General features: G+C 45.8%; 1 protein-coding gene across 3 annotated transcripts; it reads right to left on the bottom strand.

The window, feature by feature from the left end:
• LOC102034129 (cystine/glutamate transporter-like) lies at positions 1–14,970 on the bottom strand. 3 transcript variants are annotated; one of them, XR_004082309.1, is made up of 12 exons: positions 14,720–14,970; positions 12,428–12,554; positions 11,564–11,679; positions 10,781–10,906; positions 8,367–8,466; positions 8,233–8,277; positions 7,913–8,036; positions 7,499–7,602; positions 5,514–5,610; positions 4,588–4,652; positions 2,131–2,305; positions 1–1,315 (listed from the first exon to the last, which is right to left on the bottom strand). XR_004082309.1 is itself a non-coding variant. In XM_031061447.1 (12 exons), exons 1-12 carry the CDS (start codon positions 14,910–14,912, stop codon positions 1,251–1,253), a joined length of 1,422 nt encoding a protein of 473 aa, XP_030917307.1. In that variant the 5' UTR covers positions 14,913–14,965; the 3' UTR covers positions 1–1,250. The 3 variants fall into 3 exon arrangements, 2 of the variants coding, with proteins under 2 accessions (XP_030917307.1, XP_030917308.1); XM_031061447.1 differs by having other exon boundaries at positions 4,588–4,737; positions 14,720–14,965; XM_031061448.1 differs by lacking the exon at positions 10,781–10,906 and having other exon boundaries at positions 4,588–4,737; positions 14,720–14,965.
• Positions 14,971–15,530: the final 560 nt, after the last annotated feature.

The raw sequence follows: 15,530 nt of genomic DNA, 5'->3' as shown, positions 1-15,530 counted from the left end.
TTCAGTAGATTACATTGGATTTGTAAATGGTACTTTGTTTTTATTTTAAGGACATAAATGTTTGATACAAAGGATTTAAAAATGCTCCACATTCTGCTGTTCCTCTTTCCAGCAGTCATTAGAGGAGTCTCAGCATGCTACTTCCCATCTTTTAGGAACCAATTAACAATTATGTGATCGTAAATACGTAATTGCTGTATTATCTGGACATAACATTGCCACATTAATAATGCAATAATGTAAACCAAAGTAATCCAATAATGGAAACCTTTCTTATGCCATTAGTTCAAATGAGCATTTATGGATTAAATCAGCAAGTCATGCGCAATTGGCAAGTTAAAGCTTGGATGTGAAGTCACTCATGTCTTCTTACAGCACCAGAAGATGCATTTATTCAGGAATCTGCCCAAGTCTCATCAGTGGCCCTGTCTAATTACAGGAGGAATTGTATTTCACTGGAGCTAGGCCAAATTCTGAGTTTTCAACTTCACTGGTGAGGCATGGGTCTTGGAAGCTGGGGGAAGGACCAGGATCTCCCCTGTCATATTCTAGTTGATATTTAACTGATTGTTTTAAAAATGCACTTGTACATTTAAAAATGTAATTTCAGAAAAGTAAAATTCAAAGTTGAAAGATCATTTCAAGGCTAAAAAACTCATTCTGCTTATACAAAAATCAAAGCAAAACATTCTGACTTTAGTTTGTTAATACTTGAACTTCAAATATCTTCTCATTAGCTCAATCTGCGGTTTCTGGTGGATGAAATTTTATCCCCCTGTATTCCCCTTTCCAATTCATCTGCCTTATCTCTAATTAGCTCTCCCCAACAAGACTGCTGTAGTGGTTCTGTTTGAAACTTGCATTTGGCTTCCATGTATTGGATTCTAAGTTTTGCAACATGCTCTGTTTGCCAAGCCAGGAAAACAAAATACTGTCTCTGTACACACACACACACAATTTTTCTCAGGACTGGGCTAGGCTGCAAAATTAGGATCTTAGTTTCAAAGACACTCTGCAGGCAAAGCAAGCTCATTTCAGAGAACTAGTTTGCTCTTCTGAAAAAAAATAAAAGGACAGGAACAGATCCCAGTTGGCAAGCTTAGGAACACTTGCAGCAAGGTTTTGGCTCAGTCATCCTCAGTTGCACTGACTAAAAAGAATAAAAGCATGGACTGCTTTTGGTAGGATCAAAGGTGTCAAAAATGGTGTAAGTAGATTTTTATTGTCTTCTGTGAGTTTTGATGGTTTTCTCAGTAAGTCTTGATTTCTTGTTGGACAACTTCCAGCAGTAACTGTAGTTTGTGTGTAAGATAATCTGAAAGGGTGGAAAAAAAGGAAGGAAGCTTAGTCCAGAGGCAATCCTGAGACATGGCTGAAAATCAAGAGCATCAGCACTGATGGCTGGAGCACTTTATGTTGGCAGATCACTGTATCTGTTTCCTTTCTTGCTATATGTTGTCTTCTATTGAGTGGTTAGTGATGCACCTCCATCCAACATCAAATCAAAAGAAAACAAGACTTGGAACAGAAACAACAAATTAAACTCAAACTGGGCTCTCATTTCTGAAAAAACCCTTGTGTACACCCGAAGGAAATCTGTACTACACACTACCTGGAGTGGAGATGGACTTCATTTCCATGGCTACATTTGTACCCAAACCATCCTGGTCTCTTCACCAAGCACACAGGCCTCTGGCAGTACTCTTCTCCTAGCAGTCCTCTCCCCAGATTTTTAGCAAGCAAGTTTGTGCATGGGGTTACAGTGTCTGCCTGTAGTCTCTGCATCCTAACTTTTTGTCTTTCTGCTCCATGTCAGACAAATTTCACCCAGAGCAGGTGATCCCAAAAACATGATAAAGCTTAGTAGGTACTAGGGCTGGGGTGGGAAAGCAACCCTCTCTGTTCCCCCTGTGGGTAGACCTCGGCCTTGTCTTTGTTAAAACAGATTTGCCTCTGGAGGCTGTGCCTTGGGAAAGACACCAGAGTGGTACCAGCAGTCATGATTTAGGTTTCCTGACATCTGTTGGTCAAGGAGCAATGTGCATCAGAGGTGAGCCTTGGCAACAAACCAGCCCCCTGACCCTTGGGCATGTTTAGGTCCACAATACTGAAACTGAAATGCATACTTACAAAATACGTTGCGGCAGCGGTCTGACATCTGCCTGTGAATGATGAGGTAGTAGACTGGAAAACCACTCAAAACTATGGTGCATCCAATGCTGATGTTCACGGGGTCTGAGTAGAAAGACATTGCCACTGTGAAGAGGCAGATGATGGTAAAAGAGACAGGAACAAACAGGGGAACCTGAGGAAAAGAGCACAGGGAGACTATCAGTGAAAACTGATGGCTGTAGCCGACCAGATTCTGTATGTGCCAGCACACGGTGTATCCATTTCTCCACCTAAAGAAAATTAGAATAATCATACCCTGTCCTGCAGAATGCTTCTGTACTGTCAGACTGCAAACAACTGCATCAGCTTCAGAGCCCAGTGTGCCGTGTGAGATGCATGCCTCCTATATTCATGTGCACCAAAATCTAAACCTCAATGGCAACTGGAAGCCAAGCAGGGGGAGAAGCTGCTTCCACCCCACGGCTCTGTGAATGTCCTGCACCCGTGCATGCCCAGGCACACACATACCTATGTGCCCCCTAAGGCAGCCACTGAGGGAATATCTGAAGCCAAGAAAGAAGCAACACTTTGAATCAAACTGTTCTTTGCTTATAAAACTCATGACTCGTGTTGACCCACCTCCAGTTTGCCTGAGACTTATAGTGACTAAACCAAGACAAACCAGACTCCCTATCCCTATTTCTGTAGTACCTGCAGCAAGAATTTCAGCCTCAGTGACAGCATGGTGAAAATCAAAGCAGCACTCAGCACTTCAGCCATACCCTATTGGATGAGCCAATTCATCTGGGTTATTTGGAAAGCAAATAGGAAGACTGCAATAAATAATAAAACTGTGAAACACTCCCTCTGTCTCTGGATGCAAACTCTGCCAAGCAACTCCTTGCCATGGCTGGTGGAATGAAGGAGCTGCTCTCATATAAGGTGACAATCTTTACCAGTAATAAAGATTGTGTTTTGGATACTCAACATGCCAAGTTGGAATAGATCAGTTGCTCTAGGCATGGCAGCCATCCAGCCATCAAACTTAGGTACTGTTGTCTTTCAAGCCAGAGCATCCTCTGCCAGCCGCTCCTACATGCGCACACTCATGCCGCACATCTGCTTGAGAGGTGTGCGAGCGCACTGCTTCCTTTCTCTTTCGGGTGTTTTCTCACCGTTTTTAACTCAGAATGCTATAGAGAGAGCAAGTACCAGCGCTGTCACACGCGTGCCACGCTTTGCTGTCCCCGGGCAGCGGCATGCGACAGCCGCGAGCGGCCACTAGAGCGCAGCACGGGCCCGCGCCACCTGCGCGCAGCCCTTGCCCAGAACTGACAAAAACCACGGGAAAGGCGGGGGGAAACCAGCTGAACTGACCAAAGGGCCAGTGTTTCCCTCCCTCGTTTAATCAGCATTTAGGAGCCGCTAGAAGTCTGAAAACCAGGGCAAAATCTCAGCATCTGAAACCATCAGCAGTGCTAGCCACTAATAAATCTCCCCTGAGAAGATTGGTTTGAAATAAAAACTAAACTAAACTTATTCAGTTTGGTTCTTGGGAAGTATGCGAGTGCCGCCAACCAACAAACTGGGAAGCCTCGAGGTCTCTGCTAAATGCAAAGACCGAGAAGAAGGATTACCCCAAACTTTGCAGGAGGATGCACCCAGCTCAGAGAGGACCCCTGCGAGCTGCAGGAAGCGTTTCTGTCCCCTGAGCTCCTGGCTGCCCAGTGCCCACAGCCCCGGAGGTCCTCTCTGTTCCCGGGAGCTGCTGCCTGGAGGCACCATGCAGGGGCCACCAAGTCAGGAGCAAACTGCATCCACCTCAAGCACTGCCCCAACCCAATGCCTTCTGCACATTATCCGCAGTGGGAAAGGTGCCCAAGCACAGGAAAGTTGCTCCAGCATCCCCTGCTGACATGAGGGGGAATCGCAGCACCCAGTGGAGTGAGAAAGGCCACAAGAAGGGCCCAGTGCTTTATATGAGACAGTATTTCTAAACCAGCAGATGATTCCTCCCAAGTCAGGTTTGCTCCCAGGACCCCTCCACCCATGCTCCTTTTCCTCCAAGCCTGACACCTTCCTGCTTCTCAGCTAGAACTGAGACTTACCTGCCACTGAAATAACATCCAGGCAAGAATCCCTTCTTGTAGGCCACAAGAGATGAGCCAGAGAACTTCTCTCTGTATTTCTCCCAGTTAGAGGCCTGAAACTTTGTCCCTTGTACCAAGCAGTGTTCTAACAGATGCATCTGGTGCGCCCATGTAGAGCTGGCTTTGTAGGATTTATCACATCTGGCTGTTTGGGCACACCAACCAGATTCAGGAGCTCCCCGCAGACATTACTAAGCATCAGAGACTGAAACCCCTTAGAGCCTAAAGGCAACCATGGCCATGTGGTGCTGTAATTATGAGCAAATCAAGGAGAGGGATGTCAGGCCTGCAGGTTCCTGGCTGCCAGGTGCGAGCTGTGCATTACCTGGAAGGGGCTCTGCAGCTCCGGGTGACGGCAGCGGTGGACGATGAGCCCCAGGGTGGCCAATCCTATGAAGAGCCATCGGGAAAAGCTGAAGAAGGTCAGTAGGTGGTAGATGTCTCCAATGCACACCATGGCAGTAACCAAAGGGAACTGAGCATTTTGAACATGAAATACAGTCATTACAGCCATGGATCACCTCCTCCAACCCCCCTGCAACTACTTCACAGCCCCAGCATTTTGGAGGTCAGAGAGTTTCATAAAACAGTGTCACAGACTGAAGGCAAAGACTAAAGGCACTCATCTGTAGTGCTACAGAAAAGAGTGATCATTCCAAGGTCAGCAGCATCTTCGATGCTTCATGTCCAAGCCAGGGCAATTAAAACATGCATGATCCAAGAGCCTGCACTGCTGGCACACAGGCTATCTACAATGACATCTGCTAAGTTTCTAGCAGCTCAGCCAAGCTGCAACAGACACTGCATCACAGTTGGGATGGAGCTGGACCATTGCCACAAAAAAACCCCTGAACAAACCAAAACATGAGACCAGACCATCTCTACAAATGCTCATTCCCTGCATTTCCATCACACCTGGGAATTTTAAATTTCCAGATAGCCAAAGCCTAGCAGAGCTATTTTCACAGGGCAATATCAAGCAGCACCTGTGGCAGATGGTAGGGACTATACTTTTAAAAAAGGTGTGTAATGTTATAAGGCAGGGACTTCAAGGTTGTACATTTAGATACCACTGCTGGCTCAAGGGGATTTAATACTTTGCAGCCATTTCCTGTATCCTGCCTTCTTTATTTTTCAGGGAGAAATTTAATGTCCCAACACCCTCTAAAACTCCTCAGTTTATCCAGTCCTTGCAAGAAAGCCAAGAGAGCAAAGGAACAGAGCATGTCACACACAGCCAGATCTCCTTACCATTAACATAACAGCAGGAAGAGGGGTATGCCTTCGAATGTGGATCATGGAGAAGAGAGGAGGCCACTGCCCTTCCCTGGAAGCCACAAACAGAGTCCTAGGAAAAGACAGGGAGCCCTGTACATTAACATTCTACATCCACATTAGAAATAAAATGAGTCACTGGACTGACCTGAGGCATCAAGACACCGGCTTCCTTCCCCAGCACAAGTCTGCTGCTATTCAAGGCCACAGTTTTGCCTTTAGCTGCACTTTCATAGAAAGTTTGGATTGGGTTGGAACCCACCCTCCTGCCATGGGCAGGGACAGCTTCCACTAGACCAAGTTGCTCAGAGCTCCACTGTGGGGGCATTTGGAAGAAAACCAAGGCTGAGTTCCCACAGCTCTGCCAAGACCAGTTCAGTGCAGTTCAGCGCCCACTATCAGAACCACTGGCAGTGTCTCCTTGAGTGCCTCATCTGCAGAACATTTGGACAAGTCCAAAGTGACCAAGAATGAACTCAGACAGGAAACAGGAGTAAGAAAATCTCTTGCCATCTAAAAAGGAATTAATTTTTCCAGTGAAAAAGAAGTGGAGGGGTCACAAATTTAAATTCTTTATAAGAGAAACTGGTGAGTTTATGAAAGGGGATTCTCAGCTTTGAATCCTATATTCTTATATGTATATATATGGAAAAAATAAAGTGCAATCTCCTCAAATGACAGATGATTTCCAATCCTCTGGTCAGCTGTTGGAAAATGCAGTTTGTCATACTGCCAAGAGACCAGCTACACACAAGAACAGCTACAAAATGAGAGCAGAGCGTTCCTTGCTTGCATCCCTCCTTTCATGAAAGAGCAATTAGGGAGAAGACAATCACATCCAATTTTAGAAATTTAATATCCTCAAACAAACCGTGGCAGAGCATCAGCTGGGCTGAAGCAGGGCCCCAAGCAGCTGGGGCACAAGTGTACAACTGGTTTTATTGCCGTCTCTGTGGCTTTGCAGGGGTGTGGCTGGCAGGCAGCCAGGGAGGCCCCATCAGTGTTTAGATGGGCTTTCTGCAGTGATTATGTTAATGATGCCAGGATGGGGAGAGAAGGTCAGTAGGGGACACTAAGAACCTCTGTGCTGTCCAGAGACTTCTCATCCTCAAGGAAAACCATTATCTGGAGCAGCTAATGGGAAGGATTCTCCACACCTGTATTTAATACAGGACTTCAGAGTAGTGGAGCAGATAATTCATTCACTTTCAGGCTATGAGACATTCCTTTCAGATCAACTGATTTTTCCCTTTGCAATCAAAGCTGTGAAGCAAAACCCACTGCAGACAGCTTGCTCAGCTCCACAGGACCAGCACAACATAAGTATGTTGCTCCTAAGGCCTGCCCTCCTCTCCAGTTTCAAGGCTCCCATAAGGACACGGAGTGTGGCAGACACTGAAGCTGGCAAGTTTATTTTTCTATGGGACAAAGCTTTTCTTGTTGCTATAACAAAACTTCCTGAACCTTGATTATTGCTTTAGGAATAGCCCATCCCAATGACATTTCACCCACTTCAAAGCAAAGTTCTCAAGGGAGAGTTTGCCTAGAGAGCCTTGCAACAGAGGGACCCTGTGCCCTCCAGCAGCACAGCTGGGTGAACCCAGTGGAAGAAGATTTAGTCTCACTGAGCAGCTGCCAACATCAACAAAGCCTTTAGTTCACCAGAAACATTTAAATTTCACTTTAAACTGTGGGATTTAAACTGAAGCCTAAGGGAGAAGATAAAAATCTTTGTTTGTGACCAGTCCTGGGTACCAAAGTCTGGACTTGGTAAGAAATAGAAAAAGTAGACTCTTAGCCAAAAAGGACTATCCTGTAGCTGACAACCTGGGAGTCAAAACCCTTATTTTTCCCACAACAGTGGCTAAAATGCCACTGCATGGATGGGTAGTTGCAGAGGTTGGTGATGCTTCCCTCTGATTCAGCGAGCCAAAAGAATAATAGACCCTTAGGGATGTGACCTTGAGAAGGTGAAGATTCCTCCATTCATGGTTCCAAAGCAGGACAGTGCGACAAGGACAGGGACCACGGAGATCAGGCTTTTGAAGGCTCGCTGCACAAAGCTCTGGAGGAAGAGCAAAGATGACTTTAGGGAATATGTGGTGATCTCTAGGTGACATCAGGGTCAAAAAAAGAAAACTTCTTCCATTGAAGGAGTATAGAAGTCATAAATCTCACCTTTTCTACTGTCATCTGCAGGTTACTTTTCATTATCTTTTAGGCACCACAACAAGGAGAATTTACTGTTGCCCAGTATTCCAGAGAAATTACAAAGCAATAAAGCATTTTATAGGAAAACCATCTCTGAAAGACTTGCCATGACTACAGCACAAGCTGGCCACACTGAGGAGATAACAATAGCAATGACAACTCACCACAGCCACAGCAGGAGAAGCCAAAACATCTTCTGTTCCCAGGACTGTGTAATAGGAGACGTTGGTGAGCATGTATCCCACAATTACTGTGATCACAGACACGATGACAGCCAGGGGGATATTTCTGCAAGGAAGGGGAACACACACACAAAGAACAAGTTGCTATCCCTTGTTATGCACAGTATTACTGCAGATTTTATCTGGCAGTACAATTGATTGCAGTCAGGTGAACCCACAAAGTTATTCCTCCTGCGCTGCACTTGGGAAAGGTGTGGGAGCCCCGAGGCCGGTAACCCAGGGCGGCTTCCCGCCAGCCTTACCGTTCAGGTTTGACCAACTCTTCACGCACAAAGCCGGTCTGAAACCTGCGCGATGGGAAGAGACAGGGTGAGAGTCTGAGTCACGCTGAGGGCACCTGTGTGCTGCCCAGGGAGGGCCCTCCCATCGCACCTACCAGCCGGAGTATGCGAACATGCCCGCATAGAAAGCCAGGGGGAGCTTATCCAGAACCAGCGACTGCCTGTCAAAAGCATCCTGGAAGTTCTCGGTGTGGCCTGCAGAGGAGATAAACAACAGACAGAGCAGGGAAACGTCAGACAGGCTTCCTTCCCTGTAGGATAACACCCCTTGTACCTCTTGCCCAGACCTGGGAAGAGTGTTTGTGATTTCCTTGGAGAAGGGTATTCAAATTCCTTTCATTGCTTTAGCTTCAGTGCTGTTGCTGATATGTTTACTTTCCTACAGTGACATTAAAAACCAAAAAAAAATCTATCCCTTTTCCAGCTAGGGTAGGCATTTCAGGAAGGGCAACAACAATAGCTAGTTGTTTCCAACAGAGCCTGATGTGGGAACAGGAGATCATGGAGATGAGCAGATCCATGTTGTCCTCTCCTTCCTTTAGGCCCAAAATTAAGTTGTTGGATTGACCCCCATGTTCAGTCCCCAGCCCCCTCAGCAGCTGGACACACACTCGCCTTTGATGTGGTGCAGCCAGCGAGGCAGCTAACTCAGCTCTCACTGTGCTCCCTCCTGTTCCTGCTGCTGGGGCACTGACCCCAGCCCTGTGCTGGCCAGAGCATGGGAACCAGGCTGGAGGAGGGGATGGGAGCAGCACCTGCCAGTCTGACCCACCACCACTCACCCACAGGAGAGGACAGAGTGCAAAGCAAACGACATGTCCAAAGTAGAGGTGTCTCAGATATTTACCAACTCCCCTAATTTTCCTTCAAGTTCTCTGCTTGAAACAACAAAACAAAACTTAACAAAAAAAAATCAAAGTCAGGATTTTCTCCAAATCAAAACAAAAAGATTTAGGGAAAAGAGCAATTCTGAATGGCCTCTCATTCAAACACAATTGCATTCCCAACATTTTCAAATCCAGGTAACCCAAGGCTTAGTTCCACATCTATGTTCAATTTTCCATAACAAACTCTCTTCAAGAGATGAGAATCTTTCCTAGTTGGGCTTTACCAGGCAAGGTGTGACATGGCATGAAGTGCATGGAAAAAGTCAGACCACTTCTGTGGAGGTGCTTCTGCAAGAAGTTCAGTGACGAGATTTGGGCACATGGGTTTGAAACGCTGGCCCAGCAAGTCTCTAATATAAACCTGGGCCAAAGAGAAGGTAATGGCAAAGGAAGGGACAGAAATGCAATCAAAACAAAGCAGCACAAGGCAGAGGAATCAGGCGAAATTATTTAAAAGGGCAAAACTGATTTTTAAGCACAAAAAAAAAAAAGTCAATTTGGAAATAGGTTTGAAGAAAACTAACCCAAAATATAGGAGTGTGTCCATTGGGGTAGTTTTTTTATGTTCCAAAATGATGGCTGGTAAGTGATGGTGCATGAAAAGGATTTATTGCCTGCAATGCATTAATGAGCAATTTACAGTCCCCTGTGAGTCACATTAAATACAACCTGTCATACTGGAGTCTCTTGGTGAATTCTCCCTCCAGATGTCACCTGCATTTATCCTCCCCACCAGAGGACGGGTGCCAGGGCTCCAGATTGTCATTTGAAGGCATTCCTAACAATAATGGCTGGGGATTCCTAGCTGCAGGGCAGTCCTTTAGTTCAGAAGCCAGCCCAAGGGGAGCTTTGCATGTTCAAAGGAGCCAGCTCCAGACATCAGAAAGAAACATGAACACAGAGCCCATTGCCTGTGGTGTTTTCTCTGCAGAAGAAGGTGATAGCATGAAGAGGGAGCAGGCTTCATCCCTTGAGTGGGAATGCCTTGGGCTTTTCTATAAACTGAGGCTTGGATTAAAGCCAGTACTCTTGTATGGTTCACAGAAGATCCTACTGGTAGGGTTTTTCTCCCCCACTCTGCATACGGGCGTGAAATCCTGTACCAAGTTCATTGTAAATTCACTGAATTACCACCCATCTCGATCTGGAGGTAAAAAACATTAGCTTGTGCCACAGAAGGGTTAGAGATGCCATTACCAGGGCTCAGCTGAGGGCTGGTAACTCATTACACAGCTGAGATTGGCACAGGGGATGCTGTCACATATCCTAAATGCCCATCAAATATGTGCTGCTTTGGAAAGATTTCGAGCTACCCTGGAAATAGGCAAGTCTGACTCCCGAGGAAGGTTAGGGTGATCTGTGTAGGCTCCCACATCCTCTGGCACTAAGACCCACTAAATTTTGGAGAAAGTACCACCCAGCCAGTTGCATCAGCCCAGTGCAATGATGCAGCTTGTGCCAGCTGTGCTGGTCTCAGCTCCCAGCTAATTCACATCTGGCACATGGACAGAGAGAGCTCCTGCCAGCTGAGTGAGCACCACACTTGTCACTTGGCACTGATAAAAGCCATGACAGGGGGCACATCGAGCACCCTCCTCAGCCATAGGAGCAGCAACACCTACCCTGGGCCAGCAGCATCATCCCTGGCACGATGATGAGTGCAAGGGCCAGGAGTTTGACGACGGAGAGAGCCGTCTGCAGCCGTGCGCTCCAGGTGACGCTCCAGGAATTGAGAGTCAGGACTGTGTCTGGAGAGGAAACAGCACTGCTACAGCTGCAGCCTGGGCTCAACACACACAGGAAAAAATACAGCACTCTCCCTGCCCTAGGGATGCTGGGGGAAGGCTGCATCTTTATGCCTTAGAGTGGATGCCTGGGATGAGAGATGTCAGGAAACACTGGCCCAGCATAGAGTGTTTAAAGAGGGAGCTGACTTACACTCCTAAAAGGGAGCAGGAACCTGGTTCCTGCTGGGTGATCCACACCTGCCTGGGGGAAAGGTGTGGGACATCTCAGCAGCCCACTTCACAGCATTCCCTGTGCCAGTCCACACCAGTCTGGAGCAGGCAGGACAGCTTCACGGGCTAGATGGAGAGGAGTCCAAAACCTCAAGCCTTACACCCACAGCTCATGTGGCTTTTGCACAATTACACATGGAGAGTTTCTTCTCCCACACCTGGCAAATCCCCCTACCTAGGGCTCCAGCTGGTCAACAGGGAGGCCCATTCCACTTCCTAGAGAATATAGTGGCCCAACACTATCACCTTGAATCAGAACATTTTAGTTAGCTGAGGAGGTAAGACAGGACCCTTGTCCCAGAGCTGTCCAGGAAATAACACCCCTAAGTGCTCCTAGTCCAGGGCAGAGAGGCCAGGATGGGCAATCCCATAGGTGTTGGTACTTACAGTAGCCCAGGAGAGACACGAGCTTCACTGCAGGGACAGGGGCAGCACAGGGGGCGAAGAACGGCTCCAGCATGTAGCGCCCGAATGCCAGGGAAACCACAGCACTGTTGGCAGGCCTGGGGTGGGGATTGTGGGGGGAAGCAAGCATAAACTGCTCTGAGCATGGCTGAAAAATGGCATGAGGTAAAACTGCACAAAACTTGGGAAGGGGAGCAAGTTTCCCCACCTGGCTTAATCCCCTCACACCCATGCAGATGGTGAATTCCCATCGAGTTTTTCTCATAGGTTTTTCTCAGTAAATGGGTTAAAAACCACATGCTGCAAAATGATTAATTTCCAACTTGAAAGCAAAAGTTGGGATTAATCATACTGAGCAATGCAAGTGTAGTTCAGATGTTCTGCTTCATCTAAGCTTACGTGAAGGATACAGGTTATTGAGAGGTGAGGACTTCCTTTTTAATGTTAAAAAAAGAAGTAATTCACAATTTTATAAATTATTTAACTTGGGGCTAAGCCAGGAAGTTGTCTCCACTTTCCGAGTCTGAAGAAACCAAAAAAGTTTCACACTGAAAACAGAAAATCTGAAATAAATCTGTCATCTATTGTCAGTCTCTGAAATGTACCACAGCTCTTGGGGGATAGGAGCTGCCAGGGGAGAAGAGAGATACTCTTCAAGTACAGAACACATTCAGCATTTGTAACTATTTCCACATTGTGTCTTCTTCCTTTTATCACTGAAAAATCTTTAAAAATCATTCAGCTCTTTCCTTTGCAAACTGCCTGGACTGTTACCTGGCACCATACCTTTTGGTATTTTAAATTATCACTGCATCCAGGAAAAGGCAAGCAAATCAAATCTCTTACCTGATAGCAAAAAACTCTGCCCACAGGAATAAGAAGCTTGGCAGAGGCCCTAGCGTCTCCAAAATGTAGATATAATGTCCTCCAGACTTGGTGATTCTTGTTCCAAGCTCTGCATAACACAAGGCACCTGGAAAAGTTCAGGTAGAAATGCACCAAGTAAATAATCCCAGGGAATTTCCCTTTCTGTGTGATTTTTCAGGGATTGAACAAATCCATTTAAAATAAGTAGTGAATGAGAGGAAGAAAAAGAGGTTTAACAGAACTACTTTTCTGTATTTTTGTGCACTACTGTGGTTTGAAGTAAGTTTTGAAGTAATTGGCTTACCTGTCAGGTGGAAAGAAAGTCTCTGTTTTGTGGTTAATGTTACAACATTTCCATGGAAGCTCTGAAGAAGGGTGTGTGATAGAAATGCTGCACAGAGCTACAAGAGTTTCCTTTGAAAGATACCCTGGATTCTTGCTTTTCCTCACTGTAAGACTGATGAAATGGTGCTTACAAAGCAATTACAGTAGCTCAGCCACAAGCCATGGCTGAACTGGTCATTTAAATAATGTTTTTGATCCCAGATCACATTCTTGTGTCCTTATCTTGCATCTCCACATAAATCCCTTCCCTCTTTTGAAGCTGTGGGTGACATGGCCATGCCTCCAAGTCCCATGGCAATCATGCCATATTCAGGTCATGCAGGATGGTGACAACCTCAATGCTTCCTGCCTCCCTGTTGGAAAATTTGTGCAAAACTCCTGCTCAAAGCATCAAATATAGGCAGATAGCTCATCTAGTTTATTCCAGTGGGTCCCTTTAAATGTTTCAAGCATTTAAGCATTCAAGCATTCATGCATATAAGTATGTTGCTGAACTCATGGAATGGGACTTGTATATATACCCCACTTGAAAGAAAAAAAAAGCACAAAAGAAAGCAGGCCTTTTAAATATACTGCAAAAAAGTGTCAAAGAAATGATATGGGGAGGTCATCAAGCTGATAAAAGAGAGGAACAAACTGACAAATCCAGCTACAAAATGCAATAACTTGGTAAAGAGGCTCCCAAGGCCCTTCCAGGAGAGTGTATCAAAGGATGCTGTAGAGGGAAAAACCTTTACAAGTGCAGAGCTTGGCTATGTGATTACACATACATTACACACACATTGTCATTTACTGCTCTGCTTGGTTAAAAGAAACACCATGCCCACATTATACTGTCACCTTTTCTTTAAGCAGAAGTGTATAATTCACCAAACAACCACTCACAGTTGCAATGTGAAATACTGGTACACATATGCTAAAAGCAAGAGCAACTTGTTGCCCTATTAACAATCAAATGTCTCAATTTCTAAACTTGCATGTACATGCCAGAGTGAGTGACACTCACTTTGCTTTTTTTTTTTTTTTCACATGGAGTATTTCTCCTTTCTTGTTTTTTTCTTTTGGTGGATTTTTTTTGGTAAGTTACAACAGAAGAAGAATTGTAGTCACCCACTATAATAAGCATCAGATTTCTCTCCTGGGCTGGGAGAACTTGCAGTTGTCCTAATAGCACCTTTAGAGAGTTTCTGAGATGGTGATTTTTTACAGTTAATGAAAGAAACTAAAAGCCATGTGTTTTATCCACGGTAACTTAGAAGAGCTATGTTATTTTAAAAGAACTAGAATGAAGCTATCATCAAAAAGACAACCTTTGTGAGAAAAGACTGGTACTAAATGACAGAAATCAAGCCAATAGTAACACACAGAAAGTGGGGCAGCATCAGACATCCCCACACCATTTCTTACAGACACCCAACACCCACCCTGGGCTGTGCATCCCTGCAGCTCCGCAGGCATTCTGCTCCAGCCATTCTCCCTGACAGAAAGGGGTCCCCAGGGGGCATATTGGGACTCTCCCTTCCTCCTCTCTTCACAGTGTCTGTGAAGGGCACAGCACAGCCCTCAGGTTCCCTTTTAGGTGCCTACATCTCCTTTCTGCCTTACAGAAGGAGTCCCCTCATTCTCTCCCAGCTTTCCTGGCACAGACCATGCAGTCTCCACTTGCAGTCACTGTCACTCCCCTGTCCTGGACTTGTACATGAATTGATATTACAGACCATAAGTGCTGGAACTTTGTGCATTACCCCAGGGAAATAATTTGAACTAAAACCTCCTAGTGACCATCCCCTGACTTCTTAGGCCTTCATTGCAGCAGGAACTAGAAATTTTGGGTTTATTCATCTCCCAACTTTCTAAACATAAAAATGTGCAGACTCCCCTCACCTCCCAGGTGCTTCAGCAAGGGCTCCAAAACTCAGCACTCACCAAACATGGAGAGGAGCCCACAGGAAAACCAGACGAGCAGGGAGAAGCCCACGCTGCCGGAGTTTTTCAGGACTCCTTTGGGGGAGATGAAGATGCCACTGCCAACCATGCTGCCGATGAGCAGCGAGAAAGCCCGCAGCAAAGTGATCTTTTTCCTCAGGAAGACAGCCTCTTCTTTCTTGTCTTTCCCCATGACTTTCTTCACAGGGGAAGGTCACACATTCAGGAGCTACAGTCTCCCAAGTGTCCTCAAGGTTCACCTGTAAGACAAGGAGTTAGGGATTCAAGGATCTTCTTTTCAGGACAAAATTTTTTTTCAGTAACTGGACAAGAGCTGTTGAATCTGTTCTCCTCAACTGCAGGAAGTACCAGCCAAACCACAGGTGAGTAGAACACCCTTGGTATCATCTATCTCATCAGTACAGCTCCCAGGAGACACTTCAAGTGTTTTCTGCTTCTTCTTCCAGGCAGCACAGAGTGTTACATGTTGCATGCCAGCCACACCTCAGGATGATGCCCAAATTTGACTTTGAGTAATGTCAGATTGCCCAGACTGGAACTGGCCAGTTTGGGGTTAATTTAATGGGATCTAATGGGGGATACATTGATTTCAGCTCACTGGCAGAAAAGAGATTTTAAGTTGCAAACCTAACAATCAATACCTTCAGAATATCTGAGATGAGAAAAACATTAAGCTGCATTAGTTGGTGCACAGAGAGGATTTAAGCTTTTTTAACTTCCTATCTACCCTTGCTGACTGAACTAGCCCTGATTTCTCACTAGAGCTCCATTTAATCAGTGTTTTTTAATA

The sequence above is a fragment of the Geospiza fortis genome, unplaced genomic scaffold (assembly GCF_000277835.1).
Source record: "Geospiza fortis unplaced genomic scaffold, GeoFor_1.0 scaffold8, whole genome shotgun sequence".
In the NCBI taxonomy this organism is placed as follows: Eukaryota; Metazoa; Chordata; class Aves; order Passeriformes; family Thraupidae; genus Geospiza; species Geospiza fortis.
The sequence above is the reverse complement of the archived record's forward strand: the minus strand, read 5'-3'. Positions and strand labels throughout refer to the sequence as shown.